The sequence below is a fragment of the Trachinotus anak genome, unplaced genomic scaffold (assembly GCF_046630095.1).
Source record: "Trachinotus anak isolate AG129_WGS33_773 ecotype Australia unplaced genomic scaffold, CSIRO_AGI_Tana_v1 ptg000014l, whole genome shotgun sequence".
NCBI classification, from domain to species: domain Eukaryota; kingdom Metazoa; phylum Chordata; class Actinopteri; order Carangiformes; family Carangidae; genus Trachinotus; species Trachinotus anak.
Window position 1 is genome coordinate 170,811 of NW_027273865.1, and position 25,924 is coordinate 196,734.

A 25,924-nucleotide genomic window follows, 5' to 3' on the forward strand; every position below is an offset into this window, starting at 1 on the left:
TGACCAGGAGAAACTGTGCCAGGATGACAAGGCTTCAGTTTCTCCACACCTAAAAAGACTGACACAAATCCTCTCATATTAGAGTCTGATCACGTCCTCAGGAGCAACTCTGAGCAGTTTAGGGAAGATTTAATGTGATTTCAGAATTATCACAATTTCCTGCTTGTCAACAACAAAATTTGGGTGAAAAAACTTTTTGATTCAAGGCTCTAAAGTATTATTTTTTAAATGATACGTATGTTAATGTTATCCAATACTGCCTACACTGTCCCTCATAAGGTGGTGGGGTAAAATAGAAACATACTTCACTATAGTTCAGCTCGGTTAAAAAAAAACAAAAAAACACCTGTAACTATATTTGAATCATCATCTATGATACACTACATTACATCATTCACAATTATCAAATTGATTCCAGGTCTTTGCATTGGATTGCATTATATCCTGCAGATATGAAACTGTTTGTATATCACATCAAATCAGCTGTTAGATTGTGTCGTGGACATTCATCACATTGGGCTGTGTGGTAGTGAAGCACTCTGGGAGAAAAATGACACTTTCATTGTGATGACTAAACTGTGTTTAATGTGCTACACAATAAACATGAACTTCCCAGCTCTGTAAGGGAACTAACAAGCCTAACAGTAACCACTGTAACCTGATGCAACTTTCAACCTTAGTGTAGTGTCGTGGCGTAACGTGAGAGCAGCTCGACATGCTGGGAGACACCTGGCTCGCTTTGTGCCATCTTCCGCTCAGGTGAGCATGTGTGTGTGTACCTGTCCCAGAGGGCGTGGCCTCTGTCTATTATCTGAGTTAGAAGCTCAGTTCAGACACTGGAGTCTCAGTGGAGGACATATTGGATTTGACATGATAAAGTCGTTGAGTTTGTCGTCGGACAGCTCCCTTCCTCCGCCGGAGGACGATGTGGACTCGGTCTGCTCCGACGAGCTGCTGGGCTCGCAGTCCCGCCGCTGGCTGGCGGACATGGTGAACCAGGGCATGCCCCCGGAGAGCGGGGAAGTCCACACGATCGGCCGGGACGGACTGTTCGTGGACTATCACTTCCCCCTGGGAGAGCTGGAGATGCACTCCGGCGTGACGTGGAAGCGGCCAAAGGTAAAGCAAAGATGAAGCAGCAAAAGATGAAAACTAGACCTTAAATACATTCTTGTTTGTCTGTTTGCCAGCAGGATTAAGTAAAAAGTACTGAACCGACTTGCACCAAACTTAGTGGAGGATGGGTCGTTGGCCAGGGAGGAACCAGATACATTTTGTGGCAGATCATTTACAACGAATTTGATTTTTTTTCCTCTGAAGTTTGGTTCATGGTGTTTGATATTGGAGGAGGCCTGCGCTGTCTGTGTGCCCTTCCAGGTTTATTTCATAAAAAGTATGAAGGTATCAGCCACGAATTGTACATTGTTAGTGTATATGTCTGCTTATTTACACTTTCAAAAATGAAAGATATGTTAATGCATTCACTTGTAAACAGCATTTAAATGCGTTTCTTGTTGTTTCCGGTGGTTCATCTGAACTTCTTTGCACACTGTTGCACAGTAGTGGAAATACTAACTGTGCTTGTGCATAGGTACTGTACTTGAGTATTTCCATTTTATGCTACTTTGCACATCTACTTCACTGCATTTAATTGGGTATTATTTTACTTTTTACTCTACTGCATTTATTTGACAGCCAATTGTTATTTCATCGTTGTTCATTTGAAACATAATCAACTTATAAAATATGATGCATCATTAGAGATGAAAGCACCAGTTTTAAAAGTAATTAAAATTATCTTTATGTCCTCTAGTGAAACAGTAATAATATTCCAATAACTAATATATATAACAATACCTAATAATACACTGTCCAACAAGCACTTTTACTTATGTAGGCAACTTTTACTTGAGTAAAAATTTGAATGCAGTGCATTTTTTGTAGATTGATACTGCCACTTTTACTTAAATTATAAATATGAGTACTTCTTTCACAATTGCTGTTGGATAGTTTTTTGTATGGTAAAACATAATAATTTAGGAGTTTAACACGTTTTGGATGTGAATCTTCATCTGCTAAGTAACTACAGTTATCAGATAAATGTAGTGGTGTAAAAAAAAAAAAAAAAATCCTCTAAAACATGAGATACACAGAAGTACAGTTGCACAATATAGACAATATAGTTGTAGCCTACTCCCTGTAGAAAAGAAGATGGAGTAGGACATCAGTATTTTTAGTGCAATTTGGGGACTGACAAAACTTAACGATTAAATTAATGCTGCATTTCTGTAAAAAAAAACAGATTTTTGTTTCTGAAGTACCATTTTTAGGTAATTGTACTTTTTTCCTTTTTCCATTTTATGCTACTTTATACTTCCACTACATTTCGGGGGCAAATATTGTACTTTCTACTCCACTACATTTATTTGACAGCTTATATAGCATTATATAGCAATATAACAAGCTTATAAAATACAACACATTGTTAAAGATTAAACCAGTGGTTTTCAACCTGTTTGGCTTCTAACATTTTACAAAAAGCAGTGTTTAATCTGGGTCACCCTTTGGATCTATGAGTCGATAACAGCTGGTTGCATTTCAGTAGATGTTCAGATGATCAAATATCTCACAATAAATCAAAGATTAGAGAAAATACTATATTGTCTGTGCTGAAAAAAAATACTGCCCCCACCCTGCCCTCATTGTACAATTTGCACTCTGTCTATGAGGAGTAGGGTCACTGTAAACTTACTGTTAAGACTATAGGAAAACTATAATCCAGAGGGTAAACTATAGTCATTTCAAGTGATCACTTCTTCAAAATATTTTTGGGGAATTTTATGTAAGAAAGCCAACAATAGAAAGCTAACAGGAAATGAGAGAATAGAGAGATTGGGGCTGCAGGAATCAAACCAGGGACATAACAAGTATTGGTCAGTGGCTTCAACTCCTAGACCACCAGTGTGCCTTCATAAGTGATCATGTCTAAACACGAGGCTCACTATGAAGTCCTCACAACAATATAACTGGAACACTGTTCGTCAGTCCCTCAGGGATTCAAACATAGACACACTTAACATCTGTTTAAGATTCTCAAAGTATATGTAATAACAGGCTGTCAAAGTTAAACACTGTAGATAATGTATTGTTTTACATTCTTTACCTGAAAACTGACATAACAGCCTTAGAAAATAAAATTTTCTCTTCTCTTCTCTTCTCTTCTCTTCTCTTCTCTTCTCTTCTCTTCTCTTCTCTTGAATCAGGGCAGGACAGAGTGAGGGATAAGATAAAACTTGTTGGTAGGTCTGTCTGTGGAAAATATAAGTGACGTATCAAATGAAGGCTTCTCCACATTAAATAAAAACAGCTCTTCTCAGTAGCAGCGGTGGAGTGAAGGTCATTATTGAGGGTTACAGGTGGAGCTAAATACAATGCAATTGACAGTTCAGTTTTATTTGAATGTTTTATTTCCACTGAACTATCCACTGTTATTTGTGATACTGGTGAGAGCAATAGGGTGTTCCAGACTGTGTAATATGTGTAATGTTTTAAGTTTAGTGAGTTTTTGTGTGTGTGTGTGTGTGTGTGTAACTTTAGGGTTGTATAAAACAACAAGAATGCTTTACATTACAGTGTAATGCCCTATCAACACTTTCAGGTTGAAATCAAAAGCTCCCTGGCACACAGTCCCATCAAAATGAAACCTTACAAGCTCCACAAAGGTTGCATTTATAGCATAAGAGGCTAGGCTTATGAGACTGATACCCCTTTACCCTGTGCACTTGTATATAGTGTTGAATGTTTGGTTTTACAGGACTCCAAAGGTCTGTCAATGGTGTGAGTCCTGTAGATCAGAAGACATATTTAGCCTTTTCAAATTGTTTTCCTAAACTTGGACATCCAATACCTTGATGGTATTTTCCTCTTGTTGAGACTGCAGGACGACTGCGAGCAATAAAAACCAGCAGGGACACAGGTTTAAAAAGTGAATGCAGAGTCAGTAGTCAGTAGTCGACACCTTGTTCACCAGCGAGTTAATCTTCAGGATACACATCAATCCTGTTTAACTGGTACTGCGGACTGTTACCCACGCACAAACAAACATGCATAGCGACACTGTATACACACAGTGACTCTAACAACCTATTTTATATAGTTCACTGGGTGCATGATGACATATTTGATTTCTGTTTTATCTTGCCTTGACAAAGTAATCTCACAGAGGGTGTAAACTGAATAAACTTTGTAGTTTATCAGATGCATTTTGCAGTCTCATCGTTCTCAGTTGTTCTCTACATTCATCATTCCAACATTTTACTGAAGTTTCCTCTCTGCTTATAGCAAGTAGAGTAGGCTTAGAGTAGGCTAAGTCATAATCATATATTTAGAGGTTTTTAAAATGATTAATCACACATTTACAAAAATGATCTTACGCCTGACAACACTGACCAGATTTAACCATTATCAGTCCTTCTGTCTGACTCTGGGTAAGACACTGTTGTACTACAACTTCAAAAGAACACTGTGCCAAGTTTATGTCATGTTGTTCTAATAGCTAACATTTAATGATTAGCTGCCACTCCCTTTGGCGTGCTGATTTCGGACACGCTGAATCCTGTTTTATTTTTCATCGTCTGACTGTTTCCCTCTCCACCCAATCTCTCATTTCATCTCACTCCTTGCTTTTGTCCCAACCCCCCACGCCCCCCACCTACCCACCTTTTTCTCGCCCAATCATCAAACTCCCTGCCGGCTGTAGGAGCTCTGTCCATCTCCTCAGTTCATCATAAATGGAGCTACACGCCTGGATGTCTGCCAGGGAAAACTCAGTAAGTAGACAACTACTGTAGTGTTACACGAGACAGTACATGATGAGTCCACAAAACACATGGTTCACTTTCCCACAGGACAGTTGAGTTAAGGCAGTCTTTAAATATAAAGTATCAGCTAATTATTATATACTGTGTTATGATGTAGTATTGGTATGTTCTGTCAGATAAACTTAAAAGGTGAGTAAACTTAGAGAAGAAATTGCAAATACAGTCATAAGGTGAACTGTGATGGTGAGTTTACTCTTCATGCAGACACGGCCCAGGTTCCCATTACATTTCATATACTTTTTTTGTTTTTATGTTTACTGGGGTTTGACAAAGCCATATATCCTCAAATCTAAACTAACTGGACCATAAAACATTTTAACACTGTTACAAAGTGGGTTTAAATTAGGGTGAATGTCAAATAGCAGAATTTGACAGTCAGCACTTTGAGTTTTCAAAGAAAAATAATGCAGCTCCAAAGTGGCTAAACCATCTGTGAAGGACCCATGAATAAGCACATAAATAAAACCTGATGCACCTGCAGGTGATGAAGCATTGCACACATGCAGTAATGCAGCAATGCACCGTATCCAACCATCTTTGTACAACCAGGGTCCCAATTTAGAGCAATTCTACTAGGAACAATTGTGTTGACACATTAATTGTGTCCAGAGTCAGGGTCCTTAGCAGGGTGCAGCCCATGCAGGTGGGTCCTTATAAGAACCTTAAGACCAGACTGAACCTGCTCCTCCTCCACAAATGGAATGGTCCTGTGGCATTGCAGAGAATAAAACCCTGTGTTTGATTGTCCAGGGTGCCAGCAAGAACAAACATAGATTTATTTACCTGTGACTACTCAGGTGCTATTTCCCACCTGAAGACAAATACCTGTTAAATCCAGTTTGATCATGTGATATTTTCTGACTCCATGCACCATGAATCAACTGTTCGGTGCACAAAGGACAATGGGAAACTAAAGGCTGAAATGGATGGGAAAGACATAGTTGCACATGGAGGAGCCTTTAAAAACAGGGCTTATTAGGCACTGATGACATTCGGTATTGAAATGCAGACTTTAAAGGATCCATCTTTCTAATAACCCATATCTGCTTTCCTTAGATGACTGCTGGTTACTCTCTGCTATTGCATCTCTCGCTATGCACCGATCTCTTCTCAACAAGGTCATGCCCCTAGATCAGAGCTTTCAGGATGGATACAACGGTAGCTTCACCTTCAGGGTAAATACCGAAACACTGCCTGACACGCTGTTGCCTGTGCAGCCAGGTCATATTAATGTTGTTAATGTTTCCTCAACTTAAAATCCTCAGTCTCAGAAACTGTAATTATAGTGTGAGTAGGTTTAGGAATAATTTTCTTTGTTCCTAAGGACTGTTCACTGTATGGCCTTTGTAGAGTTGGTGAAAGCAGGTCACTCAACATCCGCCCCTCTCTGTCTCTGTAGTTCTGGCAGTACGGTCAGTGGGAGGAGGTGAGGATTGACGACTTGTTGCCGACTCGGAACGACAAACTGCTCTACCTGAGCTCCCCAGAAAAACACGAGTTCTGGAGCTCCCTGCTGGAGAAGGCCTATGCTAAGTGAGTCCTTGTCAACCGGTTGGTGTGTGCACATCATCATTTTTCTCGTGGCCACTTTATCGAACAGAAGATCACTTTGGCGTTTGTCAACAACACCCTCAGAATAAACTTTTTTTTATCACCTTTAATGGGAACAATAATACATTGATTTCTTTGCTGTCTGTTTTGCACTGTATAGTTTACTGTACAGACAGAGATTATTTAGTCTTGGTCCTATTTTGTCTGTTAAAGGTGTTTTAAAAGCTATATTTAGTTGCAAAAACTCCATATTTAGTAGTTTTCTTAATTGTTAAATCAGAATCAGAATCAGAATCAGAATCAGAATCAGTTTTATTGCCAAGTATGCTTTCACATACAAGGAATTTTTTCTGGTGATTGGTGCAATTGATCAGCAACAGTGGGGCTCTCTAGCCTTGTTGATGAGGCTAATAGCAGATGGGAAGAAGCTATTTTTGTGGCGAGAGGTTTTGGTCCTGAAGGACCGCAGCCTCCTGCCAGAGGGGAGTGTCTCAAAGAGTTTGTGTCCAGGGTGGGAGGAGTCAGCTACAATCTTCCCTGCACGCCTCAGAGTCCTTGAGGCGTACAGGTCCTGGAGGGACGGAAGATTGCAGCCAATCACCTTCTCAGCAGAGTGGATGATACGCTGCAGTCTGTTATTGTCCCTCTCCGTGGCAGCAGCGTACCAGATGGTGATGGAGGAGGTGAGGATGGACTCAATGATGGAGGTGTAGAAGTTCACCATCATAGTCCTTGGCAGGTTGAACTTCTTCAATTGCCTCAGGAAATACATCCTCTGCTGAGCTTTTTTGATGAGGGAGCTGATGTTTAGCTCCCATTTGAGATCCTGTGTGATGGTGGTTCCCAAGAAGCGAAAATGCTCCACGGTAGCCACGGGGGAGTCACACAGGGAGATGGGGGTGGGTGGGGCTGGGCTCTTCCTGAAGTCCACTATCATTTCCACTGTCTTCAGAGCGTTTAGCTCTAGGTTGTTCTGCCTGCACCAGGTCACCAGACGCTCAGTCTCCCACCTGTAGGCAGACTCATCGCCATCAGAGATGAGTCCAATGAGAGTGGTGTCGTCTGCAAACTTCAGGAGCTTGACAGACTGATGGCTGGAGGTGCAGGTGTTGGTGTACAGGGAGAAGAGCAGAGGAGAAAGAACGCAGCCTTGTGGGGATCCAGTGCTGATGGTCTGGGAGTCAGACACGTGCTTTCCTAGCTTCATGTGCTGCCTCCTGTCAGACAGGAAGTCGGTGATCCACCTGCAGGTGGAGTCAGGCACGCTCAGCTGGGAGAGCTTGTCCTGCAGCAGAGCCGGGATGATGGTGTTGAAGGCAGAGCTGAAGTCCACAAACAGGATCCTGGCATAGGTCCCTGAGGAGTCCAGGTGCTGGAGGATGAAGTGGAGAGCCATGTTGACGGCGTCGTCTACAGACCTGTTGGCTCTGTAGGCGAACTGCAGGGGGTCCAGGAGTGGGTCAGTGATGGATTTGAGATGGGACAGGACAAGACGCTCAAATGATTTCATGACCACAGAGGTCAGGGCAATGGGTCTATAGTCATTTAGTCCTGTGGGCCTTGGTTTTTTGGGGACAGGGATGATGGTGGAGGATTTGAAGCAGGCTGGCACGTGGCAGATCTCCAGTGAGGAGTTGAAGATGTCTGTGAACACTGGAGACAGCTGATCAGCACAGTGCTTCAGGGATGATGGAGAGACAGAGTCAGGACCGGCTGCTTTGCGGGGATTCTGCTTCTTAAAAAGCCTGTTGACATCTCTCTCCAGGATAGAGAGAGACGTTCCTTTGGTAGGGGAGGAGGGGGGTTCTGATGTGGCTCTGATGTGGAGGTTAGTGTCAGGCTTGTCCCACTGTCTTTCAAAGCGGCAGTAGAACTCATTCAGATCGTTGGCCAGACGGAAGTCATTAATGGAGTGGGGGGGTTTAGGTTTGTAGTTAGTGATCTGTCTGAGCCCTTTCCAGACAGAAGCAGAGTTATTGGCTGAGAACTGGAGCTGAAGTTTCTCAGAGTACAGTCGTTTAGCTTCTCTCACCGCTTTGCTAAACCTGTACTTGGACTTAAACTTGTCCCTGTCCCCACTCCTGAAAGCTTCCTCCTTTTGCCTCCTGAGCTGACTGAGCTTAGCTGTGAACCAGGGTTTGTCATTGTTATAACTCACCCTGGTGCGTGATGGGATACAGCAGTCCTCACAGAAGCTGATGTATGACGTCACAGCCTCTGTGAACTCATCCAGACTGTTGGAAGCAGTCCTGAACACCTCCCAGTCAGTGCAGTCCAAACATGCCCGCAGATCCTCTATGGCTTCACTGCACCACTGCTTTGATGTCCTCGCAACAGGTTTACACAGTTTTAGTTTCTGCCTGTATGTGGGAATCAGGTGGACCATGACATGGTCAGAGTGGCCCAGTGCAGCCCGGGGGACGGCGTGATAAGCACCACTGATTGTGGTGTAACAGTGGTCCAGAGTGTTCCCCTCTCTGGTCGGGCAATTAACAAACTAAATAACTAAATAGTTGCTTCATTAAATCCTATGTGGCACTAAAAGAAATTATGTACCTATTAGTATAACCAGAAATCATTTTAATCATAGATATGAAACATGAGACACATACACATAGGGATGGCTGCCGAAACCCCGCATTAAATGGATACATTTTTAAAGACCGGAGTATCTATAAGTTCCAGCGTTATCTGTTCCGCTCACAGTACTGGAGAAATTAAGAAAATACATTTCCTATTTGTTATTGCGACATAAAACTTCTCTCACACATTTTATCTCACCAACTCCATTTCTGGTGAAAACATTTGTCTATGATGCATTTTTGCTGCTGCTCTGTCTCACATGCTGGAGCACCAAGCAGCACACACACACGAACACAGAGACCCTGCTCTTAGTGACGGCGGTGGAGAGGACTTAATGTTCAAAGGCGTGGGTACATCTTTGCAAAGGGCAGAAACACAAGTGATCTCTTGAAGCATCCAATGAAAGTCCGTCACATACAGGAGGAGAATGCTTGTATGTGAGCAGCCTGGAGCCCACACACAGTTAACTAAACTATACCAACGTGGGTTAATGATGGAAAGCAACCATTAGACAGCTGATTGTTATGTTATTACATTTGTTTTACATTTCCATCACTACAGGATTAGTCTATAATGGTGATTTGTTAGTTTGCTACTCAAGAATGTGAATTGAACATGATAGCATGATAGAATAAAGCTATGTTAATTTAGTTTTTTCTCTTACAAAATAACAAAAAGTACCAATACTAGTACTGTTACAGTACCAGACTGATAAGCAGTATTGGTAAAAGTAGCTGTAGTTAAAGTCTGAACGACACCCATCCCTACATACACAAATTGAAATGTTGTCACAGAAGTTTTGCTTGAAAAACAGTAGAGGGGTCAGACTAACTAGTGTTAACACAGAAGTGTTTACAACCAGGCAAAATCCAGACAATCTGGAAAAAACATCCTTAATTCTGGAATAGATTTAATGATTTATGTTTCCCTAAAATGTGAAAATCTGTTTAGCTGTACATCTGTTTGAATATGGTGTTTTATCAGGAAATGAATTTTCTTTTGAATGCTCAATAAAAGCCTGTCAATGGCCCCTTTGTCCAGGTATTTACCTGAAAACTGTCTGATGTTTTTGTCCTCCCGTGTCTTTGTCCCAGGCTAAAAGGTGGCTACAGAGCTCTGGACATGGGCTTCCCTCACGAGGCAATGGTTGATATGACAGGCGGGGTGGCTGAGGTTTTAAAGATTGCCTCACTGCCAAGGGACCTGCCAGCCTTCCTCAGATACCAGCTGTCTAGAGGAGCACTCATCAACTGCGCCAACACCCAGGTACAGAGAGGAGGTCAGCGAGAACATGAAAGCTAGTTTAGATCCTGCTGGGAAACACTGAAGCAGAACAGTACCCCCACTGAGGTTCATGTGTATCTGATGAGACATGCCATTTTGTCTGTTCCCTCTGTCCTGACTGTGGGTGGATGTGTTTTTTTCTCTCTCCAGGGTCCTCTGGAGCACAGGAATGAATTAGGCATCATGTTCAGGCATGCCTACTCTCTGACTGCAGTAGAGAAGGTAACTTTACATTTTACATTTACATTTAGTCATTTAGCAGACGCTTTTATCCAAAGCGACTTACAGAAAGGGGAACAATCAAGGTTAAGTGCGATAAGAAGTGTTAGCGCAGCAATAAGTGCTAGTGACGATTCTTTAACTTTCCCTAAACAATGTTGAGAAAATGTCCCCCGAGTCATCTTTTGGATGTCTCACAGAGTTTGACTGAGGCAAGTTTGACAGACTTTACCATACATTTTAATGTCCTTACATTAAGTCCAAGAACACTATTGCTGGGACTATAAAAACAATCCAGACAGCAGCATGCTTTGGTTTTCTTTATGGATATGGGTATGAGTTTTACACATAAATGTGAAGCTGCAAAAACAGATGCACATGTACACTTCAGAGAGCAGGTGAAGTATTTCTACTGAGGCCACAAATACTGAAATTGATGGGCCTAATGTTTAAATGGAGGATTTGTGGAAATGCAGCTCCTTCCTGGCCTGGTCTTTCCATTGCTCTTACATTTTCTTTCTGTCTGTTTTCCTCCTCCTCTGACAGGTTAGGACAACACACAGCACCGTGGATTTGGTACGAATCCTCAACCCCTGGGGCAACACTGAGTGGGAGGGGCCCTGGAGTGACTTGCAAGGGTTGGTACACAACTACATGAGCCAAATTAGACAGATTTTCAATTGCTTTTACAGCTTCTCTTGTACTAAGTGAAAATGTTAGAATGAAAAAATCCTTAAGTCAACATGCAAGATTAATAGGATTTCTCTCTCTAAAACTACCTGAGATTGTTTGTGTGTTTGCGGTTGCAGATGTACATTTGTCTCAGTCTTCTCAGTCTCATGTGTCTCACTTCTACTCTGTGTGGCTTTAAAGTCAAATTAAAATTGTAAATGGGGTCTATCATGAGAACAGAGTTTGAAAAGAATAGTTGAAGTACAGAATTGGCGCAAATGGAAAAAAACAATATTGTCTCTGAGGTTATGGGATGACTAAGGTATTAGCTAACTTTGAAAAACCTGTTGTTTTCATGAGAAAGTTGTATAATAGGGAAATAATATTTTACACTGCATAAAGATAAAAAGTGTCTCTGCTTCTCTGTCTGTTTCTGTCTGTGTGTCTTTCTCTCCAGTCCAGAGTGGAGCACAGTGAGCAGAGAGGAGCAGAGAAGACTGGGCAGAGTACGCCGGGAGGACGGGGAGTTCTGGTGAGTTTGTGGTGCCATTATCAGTCTTTGACACGCATCACTGTTGATGCTTACTTGTAATGTCCGCCTTCTGCAAACACCAAACAAAACAATCTGACATGCAAGTCTCTACCACAACAGGAACAACTAGGCAAACAAGTCCACTTACCTTGACATCACTTTTTCTTTTACACAGTAAATTACATGATGGATGCACGGGGGCATCAGATCCTTAAAGAGAGAGAAAGCTGCTCTGAGATCAGGTGCAAGGGGAGATCACTATCAATACTATATTGTTCTAATTGATGTCTATTTTGAGCTTCAACTGGGCAAACACTGCTTGCCTTGCTTGCCCTGATGCCACTGAGCAGAATATTTCTGACTTTTCTGACATTCATCTACTGAAATTTTTTTTTAAATGAAATATATTTTCATATTTATAGAGTCTGGTACATCGATACACGATAACAGGATGCACCTTAAAACATGTCTTTTATTTATTTATATTAAAATGTGAATAATATATGATTTTCATGTCATTTCTGTTTTTTTCTTGTTTTTACTTCTCATCAGAAAGTTAAGTTATTTATTTGTAGGCATCAAATCACTCAATGGCCTTTGTGCCCTAAAAGTTTTTGTGACATCGATGGCCAAATGGCCTTGTCCCTAAAACTATTAAATTACTGGCCTGGCCATAACCCACAAAATCATATGCTTATTATAACACATTTTACCGCAAACATCTAATAGGATAAAATGATGAAGTGATGACTTTTTATATTTAAATGGTCAAAGGTCAATTTCACTGTGACATCATAATGATCTGCAAAAACACATCTGGCTGTTATTCAACACTTTAACTCAGGAAGGTGAGATTGTGACTGTATTTCCTGGCATACAATCACGAGGTGGTAATTCTAGTCATTTTATTGTTGGTGAAAGCAAGACAGAAAGAAAGAAGCAGGCAGTGTGGCGTCGTGGTGGACAGTGATACAAAGCTACGCAATCACAGCTGCTACAACACTGCTCACTACTGACTCATGAGACAAAAGAAAACATGTGAAATGTCTGAATTTACCTGTTTCTCATTCTGTCAATCAGGATGTCAGTGTCAGACTTCAGACAGCAGTTCGAGGTGATGGAGGTGTGTCACCTGACCGACAGTCTCAGAGAACCAAGGTCCGGCATGCTGCCGTGGTCCTACATAATGCATCATGGGAACTGGGTGCCAAGTATCACAGCGGGAGGCTCTCCCCAAGGGGGTAAGGCAAATGATGATACAAATATAAATAAATACAAATACAAGAGTTGAAGAGTTTAATTTCCAATGAGGATCAAATATAGTTTCAGAGCAAATTAATTCAATTTCTTTGTGTTAAGATTCAGTTTCAAATTAATTGGAATTCAGTTCCAGACCAATTCATTCATTTTCAAATTCTGTTCTTCAGATTAAGTGTTTCAGTGCAGTAATCAGAGTTAAACACTACAAATTCAAATTATGCGAAATCCAGTTTTTAATGGAATTATTCAAGTTGAGCAATTCAAATTCCAATACAAATGATTCAAATTCAGTTTCTAGTGACATATATTTCTGCCCATCGACGCTGACTGAATCAGAGTTTATACCCACCAGTCAGCAGATGGTCGTCCACACAGGGAAGCTTTCACATTAAAAAGATAAACCAGCTGTGATTGTGATTTTTGACATGTCTTCATAACATATTCACTTCCATGTTGAGCAAATTGTAAATTTGTGTGTATAAATAAGGTATGTGATATGTTGTTTGCAGTTGCCATTAATGTAGCAGAGTCTAAATGAAAGGCAAGCACTCAAAGCGTGTGTGCGCATGTATGTGTGTGTGTGTGTGTGTGTGTGTGTGTCCAGGTTTGTTCTGGCGGAACCCTCAGTTCTACTTCGTACTGTCAGAGGTGGACCGTGGCAGAGCGGACTCTGAGAAGACCTGCTCCTTCGTTCTGGCTCTGCTGCAGAAATCCCAGAGACGTAGAGGCATCAACCTTGCCATAGCCCTGCATATATACCGGGTAAAAACACACAGACACACATAGACACACATAGAGATACACACACATACATTCTTGTCTTACTATATTACATCTGAATGCCAAACCCTAATCTAACATAACCTAAATCTAATTCTAACCCTAACCTCGACCTAACCCTAAATTTAAGCACTGGCCCAAAAATCTGCTTTATCCCTATTGGGGACACAACCGTGCCTAATTAACTTGTCTTCAGTCTGAACATTGTCCCCAAAGGTACACAGTACACAGGACCTTCACCTTAGAGCCTGGATAGCTCAGTCGGTAGAGCATCAGACTTTTAATCTGAGGGTCCAGGGTTCAAGTCCCTGTTCAGGCGGCACAAGTTTTACTCTGCTTACAACAGACAGGAAGCAGAGGTGAAGAAACCAAGTTCCTGCCGTTGAGGTTTGGACTGAAAGACACGGCCTTAAACGGTTCACCAGGTTCACAGATATGGGCACTTTACAGTCACAAAAAATCTGCATTTGTTTGGACTGTCTGTGGAAAGACGGAGAGCAAAGCAAACCCGTGTAGACATAAGAGCCTTCCTGCAGCCTCACTCAAAATACCAATTTAGGCTCCTTAGTCAGGTTACACAGTGAGTTAAGCCATGTACCATACACTTCAACCACGTTCAATCAAACCTAAATAACTTATCCTATTTCTCTCTGAAATCCCAGATTTTGAGCTTTTATATAATATGTCTAAGTAATTCAATGTAGATGTCAATGTATATATATATATATATATTTATCTGTATATATATTTATGTGTATGTGTGTATATATATATATATATATACACATATATATATATATATATATATATATATATACTTGAGAACAGTAGCTCAGTAGCTAGCACTCATTGGGTACATGCATGTCTTCCTCTCCAGGCCAATCCTACAAATACGTACCTGTCAGCTGAGGAGCTGAGTAAAGCTAGCCCTGTCCTCTGCACCCCTCATTACTCCACACGTCGGGAGGTTGTTCTTCGTGGAGTCCTTTCACCAGGCCGCTACATCATCATTCCTTCCACCGCCGAGCCCAATCAGCAGGGAGCATTTCTCCTCCGGGTGCTGACAGAACAGGGCAATGCAGCCACGTGAGTCATGGGTTGATCGGGTGATTGGGTGATCATGATAGAGTTTAGGTTTTGTGTTTTTCATACCAGTGGAGTTAGGACAAGAATGTAAAACATACCTCACATACCACTAAACTGTAAAATGTTTGATACAAAATAAACTGACCTCCAAATCTGCTGATGAGGCAAAGAAACCTTAGATGGCTCATAATCACATCTCACCCCTGAAGGAATGAAAGAAAAAATGTGAATGAAGTGTGACATTACATCTTATATTACAGAGTCACCTAAATGATCAATCAATCAATTTGAAAGGCCATAACTTGTTGTAATAATTAAGTGCACACAACTGTATGTCAGGAGAGACGAACTTGCACTATATCTGGGAGGGAGATCTGAATCTCTGAGACATTCAAGCATCTCACATTGATTATTTAATGTGCCTTTTACTCCCAAAACAAGATGCTGATACCATGATAGCAGAACTTTTTCTGTCAGAGCTCAGGCTTTAAGATTTGTGATTACAATTATGATGATCCAAATATGTTTTCATGTTTTTTTCCAGTCCTGCTCACAAACCAGCGACTCAAGACTTATCTTCAATAACAGAGGTAGGAAACAAGTTAAATTAGTAATTTTTCACCATTAGTTATTATTCACCTAGTGAAGGTGATGTTAGAAATACCAGTCAGAGAAGTGACCATGTTGGAGTGTTTTCAATTCAGGAACTTAAAACTTGCATCGCCTGAACAGGGACTTGAACCCTGGACCCTCAGATTAAAAGTCTGATGCTCTACCGACTGAGCTATCCAGGCTTTATTGTATGTTTGTTTGTGTGTCTCTGCCTGTCATACCCTCCACACCTTCAACCTACAAGTGCAGCCCTTTGGAGTCAAGAAGGGTGGTTTCAGCACAGCCCATGAATGTTCAGTGGATGACACCAGCATCTTAATCCCAATCATTGTTGGCGCTGCTCTGGCTGACTTGATTCTCATTGTAGTGATCGCTTACGTGATTGGTCGAAGAAAGACTTATGTTGGATACCAGACCCTTTAAATCAATCCTGAAATATCTACTTTTGGGGACAGAGTTAAGACTGAAGACAAGTTGTGACAACTGTGTCCCCAATATTGAAAAAGCTGATTTTTGGGTCAGTGCTTAAATTTAGGGTTAGGTTTAGGTTAGGGGTAGAATTAGATTTAGGTTAGGTTAGGGTTGGGGTTAGGGTTAGGAATTAGGAATCTGGATGTAATGGTTAAGGTTAGGGTAAGAGTTTAGGGTAAGAGGTCCCCCACAAATATAGTGAGACAAAGATGTATGTGTTCGTTATATATATATATATATATATATATATATATATATATATATATATATACAGGGACACACACACACACGTGTGATTTGCTGTTGTATTGTTGATGCATGCTCTTGTACCAGAATGCAATGCATAAAGGAAACACGATAGTTACACAAAAATTTCTTTTAATTGACAGTTTAAGTTAAGTTTAGGTTTAATGAATCAAATTTACAGTATTCGTTCTAACTAGTACAACATTTGGTTGGTATATGGTATATGGTATCCATGCCGCAGTATACTCTTTGTACACAACTAAGACATACTCAGTACATGTACTGCAGTGGCAGCTGCTCTGTGATTTTCTTTATTGTTGTTGCTCATTACAACACCTTAAAGTTTGTGTCGCCTGAACAGGGACTTGAACCCTGGACCCTTAGATTAAAAGTCTGATGCTCTACCGACTGAGCTATCCAGGCTCTATGGTGAGGGTGCTATGTGTGTGTCTCTACCTGTCATAGGCTACCTTTGGGGACAAAGTTCAGACTGAAGACAAGTTAATTAGGCATGGCTGTGTCCCCAATAGGGATAAAGCAGATTTTTTGGGTCAGTGCTTAAGTTTAGGGTTAGGTCGAGGATACCAACATTTGGTTGCTGCATTATTTCTTCATGGCTTTGGCCAGAGGTGGTAGACACTCAGTATACCCTTTGTACACAACTGAGACATACTCCTGCATGTACTACAGCAGCTGTTCTGTGCTTTTCTTTATCATTGCCCCTCATTACAACACCTTAAAACTTGTGTCGCCTGAACAGGGACTTGAACCCTGGACCCTCAGATTAAAAGTCTGATGCTCTACCGGCTGAGCTATCCAGGCTCTGTAGAGAGTTCAAGCCCTTGCCAGGTTTGATCACATGTCCTGCCCAGTGCATGCTGGAATAAGTGCCAGTGTGCACTGAGTTCAGATAATGGGTGAACAGTTGATTTTTATGTTAACTGCCAAGTGAATTTAAAAAAGAACTTTTCACCACACTGTTGATCCCACACAGTGTTGCTGTAATTCTGCTGTACGCAGAGGGCAGTACATTGAATCTCATTGTAACGATCTGTGTGGCAAGAGCCAGCAGTCAAAAACTAAACTTCTACCTCAAATGAGGAAAGCAGATATATTCAACATATTGGCCCTGTTCAAACCTGGCATCAACATCTGTCTCTGGTGATCCAATCACACAAGTGGTCAGCTCTAAGTTCAGGTGTGAACACACCCAGGACATATTGCGGATGTGTTTGAGATCCGATCACTCCGATGACATTGGGAGGTGGTCTGGGCCTCATGTGGCCACATTCTTTGAGCAGTGTGAAGGCAAATGTGTCCTGGGCCACACTGAAGGACCGCCTCCTCTACTGACGTCCTCTGACAGTGTCATTTTTCCCAACACAGTTTCAAAATGAACTGAAAATATTTTACTATTTCGAATGGATAAAACCTTATTTCACTGTAGAGCTGTGCAGCAAATAGCAATAGTTGATTCATTCAACCCCTCAGTGCCCCGCTCTCTCTCTCTTGCTTGCTCTCTCACTCACTCACACACACACACACACACACACACACACACACACACACACACACACACACACAAAAGCACATTAACAAGGGACCCAACTGTCTGATTGGCTAAAAACAACACAGCATACCTGTTTATTTGCATATGAAGTGGGAAAGTGATATATAATCACAAGTGGTCAAGACGCATGTGGAGACGCATTTTAAATCCAGGTGTAAGCAGACGTACTTTGAGCTGACCACTTGTGATCAGATCACTGAAGATGTATGTTAATGCCAGGTCTGAACAGGGCCATTGACACGCAGAGGGTTGATTTAGTTTAAGTTCCAGACTCTCTGTGTCAAAACAACATTTCTTAAATGAGACACCCATAAAAAAAAATCCCCTGCAAAGCTCAAAATTTGGCTCAACAGTTGTGAATTCAGGACTGGCTTGCTAGTATTTAAATTCTGTATGACTGACTGTTCTGACTGTATGTTCTTTCTGCAGCCTACATTTCCTCACCAGGCCGCTCTTCCTTCTCTTAAAGCCACCAGACAGCTGTTCCAGAAGCACTGCAACAAGGTGAGATTTACCTCCACACTGCTGCTGTACATTAAATCCAGAGCTGCATTAACTAACATCTGCAAATCATTTTGAACTTTAACCTACTTTAAGGTGCCATGTGGATGTCTGAAACATTGGAACACAGCACACAGACTAGACAATCACAAGAAATCATTTTAAGTGTGAACTAAACTAAAACCTCTGAACTAAATAGGACTTCTCAGAACTGCTGTTTGTGGCAGACCCCACCCGCTCTGCTGCTCTGAGCAGTTTTAGACAAATACACAAAAACCACAACAGGAGCTGTGCTTGTGCTTTGAATTAGATCAGAATCAGAAATACTTTATTAATCCCTCATGGGAAATTGTTATGTTGCAGTGCTCCATTTCACATTTACAGAATATAATAAAAATTATAATAATAATGTAAAAAAAATATATAGAGAATATTACCCTATCAATAATAGACACTATGTCCATATTTAAATTTACATGACACTTACAGTACAGATTGAAGTTATACACAGAATAAACTGACCGTTATGTCTTGTATTGTGAATGTTTCCTGTTTTGTGTCATCAGAAGGGCTATTGCAGACCAGTGCACCTCCACAGACTCTTGACTGAGGCCATACAGGGAGGAGGTCAGTGGTGTCTCTGATATCTTGGGTGCATTAATAGACTTGTTCAGTCTTGTTTCTTTCATCAGAAGATTGTTTTCAAATGTTTTATTCCTTTAGTGACAAGTCACAAGTCACAAACAAAACAAAATAATGTCTGATTTTGATATTTCTACTATGGGTTCTTCTTTTGATTGTAGTGTCACATGTTTGGCAGGGATTCATCTGGAATCATGTTATATCACAGACACCTGAGGCTGCTCCATTAGAAACCAGTCAAAACCAGGCCTGACTGGTTTGTTGTAATCACTTCATCTAGTCTTTGATCTGATATTTTTGCTGAGCTGAGGCCAAATCTGTATTCTTCAGTCTGCCCCTAAAATGTGTGTCTATAGATGAATTTTTGATCTGTTTAGAGCACCTGCCTTGTGTTTAATGGCAAATGTGTACTTGGATGAGATGAGCAGATCATAAACTCTGTTGTGTTCTGACAACCATACCACCTCTAGTGAAACAGGCTGTTTGTCTACAACAATTATTTATCAGTAGACACTAATAGCTGGGCAGAGCTGCTGACCCCATCCCTGTCTTGACATCTCAAAGTGCAAAATTCAATTCTTGTTCTATGTAATGATTGAATGTAGTGTCATGTATGTTAAAATGTCCACTGATGATGTTGCTTGGTGTCCTCAGTGTTGGCCGGCAGTGAGGAGAACCTGGCTCTGGAGCACTGCAAGAGCCTAGTGGTCCTCATGGATGTATCCTTGAAAAAAAAACACTATATTGTCATATCTGAGCAAGCACACACAGTGTCAGATTGAAAAACACTTTTCCATGATGGCCTTAGATGAAAAAAAGATCCGAATGGAAACTTGGTGTCTTATTTAATTTAAATCTGATGCTAGTCTTCTTCCCATGCCGCCATTACTTGTTAACCCTTTTTAATCCTCCGTGCCACCGACAGCTATGGCTGAAAGCATTAGATTTTTGGAATTGCCCGTGTATCCCATTCTTGCGAATGTGATATCTCAGGAATGTCAAAGATCAAAGGTCAAGGTCACTGCAACCTCACAAAACACATTTTTTCCCTGAAGAATTCATGGTCTTATGACAAAATTTCACATCAATGTCTGATAGGATAAAATGATGAAGTGAGGACATTTTATATCAAGAAAAGGTCAGAGGTCAACATGATTACTGATTACAGATGCTGGAGAGACAGCTACAGGAAGCACTTGGAATACAAAATTTCTTAAAACTTGAGGAATGAAAATATCATCCTCTTTGTTTGCAGTTCAGTTTATATTCATGTTGGCTCATTGCCTTAAACAGACTGATTTCTTGTGTGTGAGCTGTCTGTTAGTTGACGTCAGCTTCAAGCATCTTCAGATTTTACTAACCTGCACAGGGACTTGAACCCTGGACCCTCAGCCACATGCTCGCTGGCATTACTTATCACTCAGTGTATCAAATGATCCATCCTGTAAAGTAAAAAAAATCTCAGACTTCAAAATGAAACAGCAGAACTTTCATCTCAGAACCTCAGGGCAGAAAAAACACATGTTGGTTGAAGATGGTGTTACTTCAATCGCCTCCACTCTTAATATCTTTTCTCTGTGGCTTTATTGAAGGGGACAAATATGTTGGAAGTATTTTGACATATTTTTTTCTTCCCTCTACCATGAGTTGTCACCAGAAGGCTTTAGCTCTGTTTGCTTTTGAAGCAAAAGGTTCTCTTCCTCTTTTCTGCTGTTAATTGTGTGTGGGCTGCAAATAATCTCAGTGAGGCTTCCATTAGTTTACAGTAATAATACTGCCATCTCAGAATGAATATGTAATTATTGATTGATGCTGAACTGAACATTTTTCCCACCACCAGTATATCAGCTCTGAGTGTAAGCATTGTCACTGTTGAGGTCTGTTGGGATTGGTCTGGTTAATTTCCTCGACCTCAGTGTTTTATCCAGACCCAAGGTATCGCTCAGCTAAACTGGCCGGAGTTCCAGTGTCTGTGGGAGAAGATCAGGAGGTGGACGGTATGATTATCAACATACCACAACCATAAATCAATAAGAAAATAAATCAATCAACTTGGCTAAAATTATGATGGCACGAAAAAATAATACAGAATAGATGTTTATATTGAATCAGAATCAGAATTCTGGATCGGGAGAATTTTATCAGTGTTTCCAGCAAGTTCTCTTTCCTGTTTTCTAAGTTTTTTTCTTAGCCCTCTCTGTGTTTATCTGTGTACAATGAACATTGTGATGCTGTGTATTTCTTGTGAGCACTGCAGAACAACAACACTCTCATTTTACAAGTTTTAACTCATCGTTCTGGATAAAACCATCCATGTCGTCCTCATATGTGGCTCAGAGGATTACTAAAAATAAAGAACTAAAAAAGTGAAGACATAAACCAAGCAATATTTGCAATACAGAAATAATTTAAATACTGTAGCATACTCTAGATTTTTTTTTTTGCACCAATGAACATCCTCATTGTCTGTGTTTCAAATCAAAAACTAGACAAAATGAATTTTCGACAAAAATCTGTCCATTACTGAGCGATATGTGTGTTTGTGAGGATGTATCTTAAAGAATTAACTTTCAATTTCAAGTTTTCACTTGAAAAAAAGCATTACAAGACTCTGCAGACTAGCAGACATTATGTCCGAGTGTATGCAGTGTTTCATGCACTCATTATGCTGTGGAATCTCTCCCCAGGACATCTTCCTGGTGTTTGACAAGAACAAAACCCAGCACCTTGAGTATCAAGAGGTCGGTCCTGCTCTGAAGGCAGCAGGTAGGACTGAGGACACACAGTGACATAAATAAATACATAACTTGATTTACACTTGAAACATTTCTCAGTTGCATCTAGCAGCTCATGTATAACTTATGTACACGAAGTGTTCACACTCCACATCTGCCAAGAACAGTTTGAGCAACAGGGGGAGCCAAACCACCTCTCTTTACCTCTTCCTCTGCTTTTTAATGTGGTTCATTAACAAAGGTGGAGGCAACTCGAGTTACGTACTTTGGTTAAACATTATACATATAGTTACATGTAATACTGAAGTGTCTGAGTTAGATCAAGAAGTCATCATGATTGAAAATACAGTTCTGATTTGCTCTCTGTTTACAGACATGACAAACTTTTTCATCAGCATCAATTCATTTGAAGTTACTTTGAAGTTTTTTTTTTCTTTTGCTTTTAATCAAGTAAATGTTTTGATTAGTACCTGAACCTCCACTCAAGTAAGACTAAGTAAGCAGGATATCAACTGGAGAATAATACAACACATGACACTCACTCCTCCTCTGTTTATCCCTAAGGATTTGGTCAGTAAGCTGAACTGACAACAGGCTGGTATCTGCCTGTGAACATGTGAATTGTAATGTGTGAGGTCGACTGACAGCTGTATGTCTCACAAGAGAAAATATTGTCCCCCCTATTGTCAGTGCACCTTTTGAATATAGTGAATTATTGTGTTTGTTTGTCCGCTCTGTCTCTGCTTCAGGCATCGTAGTGGATGATTTTGTGATGCAGCTGGTTGGACTGAGATATACGGAGCCTGACTTGACCATCAGTTACCCAGGCTTCCTGTACCTGCTGATGAAACTGGAGAGCATGATCCGTAAGGGAGGGAGATGAGGGAAGGGGGAGAGGGGTGTGGAATAGGAAAAAGACAAATGGAAATTGTATTATTATTGTCACAGTATTCAAAAAGCAAATTAGAAACAATGACTTGTTTAAGTCACTTAAATGCTCATATCCAAAATAATTCAGTCTAGCATATTCTGCTGGTAATTACCTCTACAAGGACAACATGTACAGTTTTTACCAGGAGGGAGTTTGTATTTACAATATGATGTGATGCAAACACATCAAACAGCCACAGAGAAAATGAGAAGAAGAGAGACAGAAGAGGGGAAACTGAGGTGACAGGAGGATGTGTGAGGTGACGGGGGAGGCGTGAAAAAGATGGGGGAAACAGCAGAAAGGAGAGAGAGATGTTTTCATTAGCAAGAACAGAAAACAGCAGAGACAATGTTTGATGTTGAGGGCCGGAAATCTGGTCAAGGACTTTGCAACTAATTATTTTTTATGGTTTTATGTGCAATGTTAGTCATGCATATATCACAGTTTGTCACCACACCCAACCTGTGTTACAAACTGTTTCGCTGCTGTCAAATGAAAAGCTTGTGTGTCTAATTTCAATGAGTTTGATGTTTTACTCCAGCTGAAGGTCTTTGTGTTTTAAGAAACAATCCTGTCAATTCTCAAAGTTTTTTCAAAAACAAAACAAACAGCCATACATTTTTCAAAGAAAACTAAGACAAAAGTATCTGTTGATGTACATTTACCATTAACCTTTGAGGGTGAAAACTATGATGAAATACATTTCATTTTTTTGTCCACAAATGACAATGAATCACTAACGTTGAGGGGCGATGAACAGACAGTCAGCTGTAAATACACAGAGCCGGTTCTTGCTCAGCTAATCTCATGATAAACAAATACAGCACATGTAAACAAAGTGGCTCAGCGAGCAGTATGAAAGTGTTTTACTTCAACTTTAAGATGCAAATTTATCTGTCTCACTGTAAAAAAAACCCAAAAAAACAATGGGATGAGTTTCAGCTGGTTCAGTTTATTTTATGGTGTGCTGTCATGAGAATGAAACAACCTTCTTGGATGTGACTGTAACACTAAAAGAGACAGATTTAATACTGAAGTACAGTTTGACAAAAACAGTCACTGTCTAAGTGACATTTATACATTTAAACTACAAATGTAAAATCAGTTGCCAAAATTAACATCACTGTTTCACCTGGCAACAGCAATTTGAAAAACAGTACATGAATTGTTTCGGCCTACGTCATGTCCAGGTTGGTGGTGAGTGTATGATGAGCTCTGAGAAAAGTTTAGAAAAGCTCCTGAAAGTCAAGGCAGTCCACAGGAACTCATGCAAAACATCCCGACACAGTAAACTCCACCCACCTTGTCCTACAGGCAGAATTGAATAGGAACATTTATTGGCAGTTGAACTGAAACCTTCTGATTTTTACTTTTTTTGTTTTTTTCCTGTTTTGCAGACAAATTTCAAGCGTACGACATGGTGGGAATGGGAACTGTGACAGTCAGCTACAGACAGGTATGAACACTGATGCACATCTGTGTGACACTGACTCCTTCCTCTTTATCTGCTCTAGTAATAGACACATTCAACAGAGAACTGAAAATTGACACAAATAGAGAGTAGGTGTGATATACAAAACATTTGCTATTTATTTTATCTTCATAATATGAATGATTTTAACATCTACATCTCAGGTTGTTCTTTATGAATCGTGTCAAACATGATAATAAAGTATATTAATATTAAGGTTTATCATTAAAGCAGGTGAAATTGAACTAAATGTTTTCTCATTGGTTCCAGTGGCTCCACATGACCATGTACAACTGACCTGGTCCACTCACACACATCATGATTCTGTCGTATGTTTTTCTGTATTATGGTGATGCCTTAAAGCTGAAGTGAACAGCAGTTCTTGGCAACATGCTGGCATTCGAACAGTGATTCATTCACACTCAAGGGTGTTATATACGTGACTGTAAAAAATGTATATTAAGTGATTTTGAACTTGTTTCTTCTGTTTGCCTGTGACAAAATGTTAGACTTTGTTTTAGCATAATTCAATTTGAATAAAGAATATTGAAAAGAATATACAAAGAGTCAAAGTCTGTAAGCTTCCTCTTCAGTTCTCTCCCTCTCAATATTTTCAGGTGACTGTGTCTTTTCCTTTGACTTTGTTACAAACACTTTTAATGTAATTACATGTTAAATTGTGTATTGATTTAATTTTTGCTAAAATAAATTCAATTTTAGGAACAGAGAAATGGCCAACAGGATATGCAAATAGGTGTAGGTATAATTTTGAGAAATTAAAATCAGATGACCTATTTTTGTAGGTGGTCTCGTTGCATCTGAACTACTTTAAAAAAAAAGTGAAAGTATGAGTTCCTCTGACGTTCAGAGATATTTACAGGAATGTCAAACATTTCTGCTGCTACTGTATGTTAATGCCTCTGTTATAAAATAAATTCCACATCTGGCCGGGCCATGACTGCAAACGCAAACTGATTATTCCTCTTGTAGATTGGTTATATAGGTTCTCTGTTTTCTGCAGGGTCTGTCTCTGCACTGACCCCTGACCACAGGGGATATTTTGAGAAATGATCCTCTGTTCTTTGCTAAAGTCTGGTATGTGTAAATATCCGTCTTCCAGCATCATTCTTTAAAGCGAGAACAGTCAGAGATACACATACCAGAGGTTGTGTGTGTGTGTGTGTGTGTGTGTGTGTGTGTGTGTGTGTGTGTGTGTGTGTGTGTGTGTGTGTGTGTGTGTGTGTGTGTGTGTGTGTGTGTGTGTTTGTGTGTGTTTGTGTGTGTTTGTGTGTGTGTGTGTTCAATATCCTGTTGCACTGCTCCTGTGTTGGTTCAAACTTTTAGGATACCATGTGTTAGTCATACATCGGCCCCGCCCTGACACACCGTCTCTCTTCCTGTCTCTTTCACCTCTGAGGTTGCTTTGTTGAAATGAGTATTAATAAACGTTTTGCTTTGTTGTTGTCTTTCCTTTGCTCTCTCCTTGTCTGCCCCCCACAGGAACTTGTTCATATTAAAAAAAAGCCATCTTCACAATACATTTTAAACATTAGGTTGTGTGGGCTCAAGCAGTGGGTGGTTTCACAAAAACGTGACATCCAGACCAAAACCATTTCATAAACTTAAAGGGTCAGCTTACCCCAAAAAAACAACAAACTATAACTGTTAAAAGACAGGTTCATATTTTTTTCAAGTTTTGAAACAGAGCTCCAAAGAACTTTTGCTTGCTTTAATTCCTCAGAAAGATCCTCTTTTGAAAACACGTCTCTGAAATGTCTGCTGTACATTAGAGGACAACTTATGTTTGTGGTACTCAAAGTTTTGTCACATGGGAATTAGTTATTTTACGAGCAGCATCTATTTCAAGAAACAGTGTCCTTGTTACACTAGATAGCTAA

At 40.4% G+C, this 25,924-nt stretch overlaps 1 protein-coding gene and 4 non-coding genes across 5 annotated transcripts; 2 read left to right on the plus strand and 3 right to left on the minus strand.

Annotated features, from left to right (window-relative positions):
- The first annotated feature begins 581 nt into the window (after nucleotides 1-581).
- On the plus strand, nucleotides 582-24,582 carry LOC139631938 (calpain-9). Its single transcript, XM_071496609.1, has 20 exons — nucleotides 582-1,119; nucleotides 4,760-4,829; nucleotides 5,937-6,055; nucleotides 6,280-6,413; nucleotides 10,109-10,280; nucleotides 10,449-10,520; nucleotides 11,064-11,155; nucleotides 11,647-11,721; nucleotides 12,802-12,962; nucleotides 13,586-13,743; nucleotides 14,639-14,847; nucleotides 15,392-15,437; nucleotides 18,176-18,250; nucleotides 18,814-18,874; nucleotides 19,544-19,608; nucleotides 20,818-20,886; nucleotides 21,577-21,655; nucleotides 22,374-22,490; nucleotides 23,953-24,011; nucleotides 24,297-24,582. The coding sequence occupies exons 1-20, from the start codon at nucleotides 766-768 to the stop codon at nucleotides 24,321-24,323; spliced, it is 2,214 nt and encodes a 737-aa protein (XP_071352710.1). The 5' UTR covers nucleotides 582-765; the 3' UTR covers nucleotides 24,324-24,582.
- Nucleotides 14,008-14,080, plus strand: trnak-uuu (transfer RNA lysine (anticodon UUU)). Its single transcript has one exon. It is a non-coding gene; the product is annotated as a tRNA-Lys (tRNA).
- On the minus strand, nucleotides 15,569-15,641 carry trnak-uuu (transfer RNA lysine (anticodon UUU)). The gene has a single exon. It is a non-coding gene; the product is annotated as a tRNA-Lys (tRNA).
- trnak-uuu (transfer RNA lysine (anticodon UUU)) lies at nucleotides 16,527-16,599 on the minus strand. The gene has a single exon. It is a non-coding gene; the product is annotated as a tRNA-Lys (tRNA).
- trnak-uuu (transfer RNA lysine (anticodon UUU)) lies at nucleotides 16,926-16,998 on the minus strand. Its single transcript has one exon. It is a non-coding gene; the product is annotated as a tRNA-Lys (tRNA).
- Nucleotides 24,583-25,924: the final 1,342 nt, after the last annotated feature.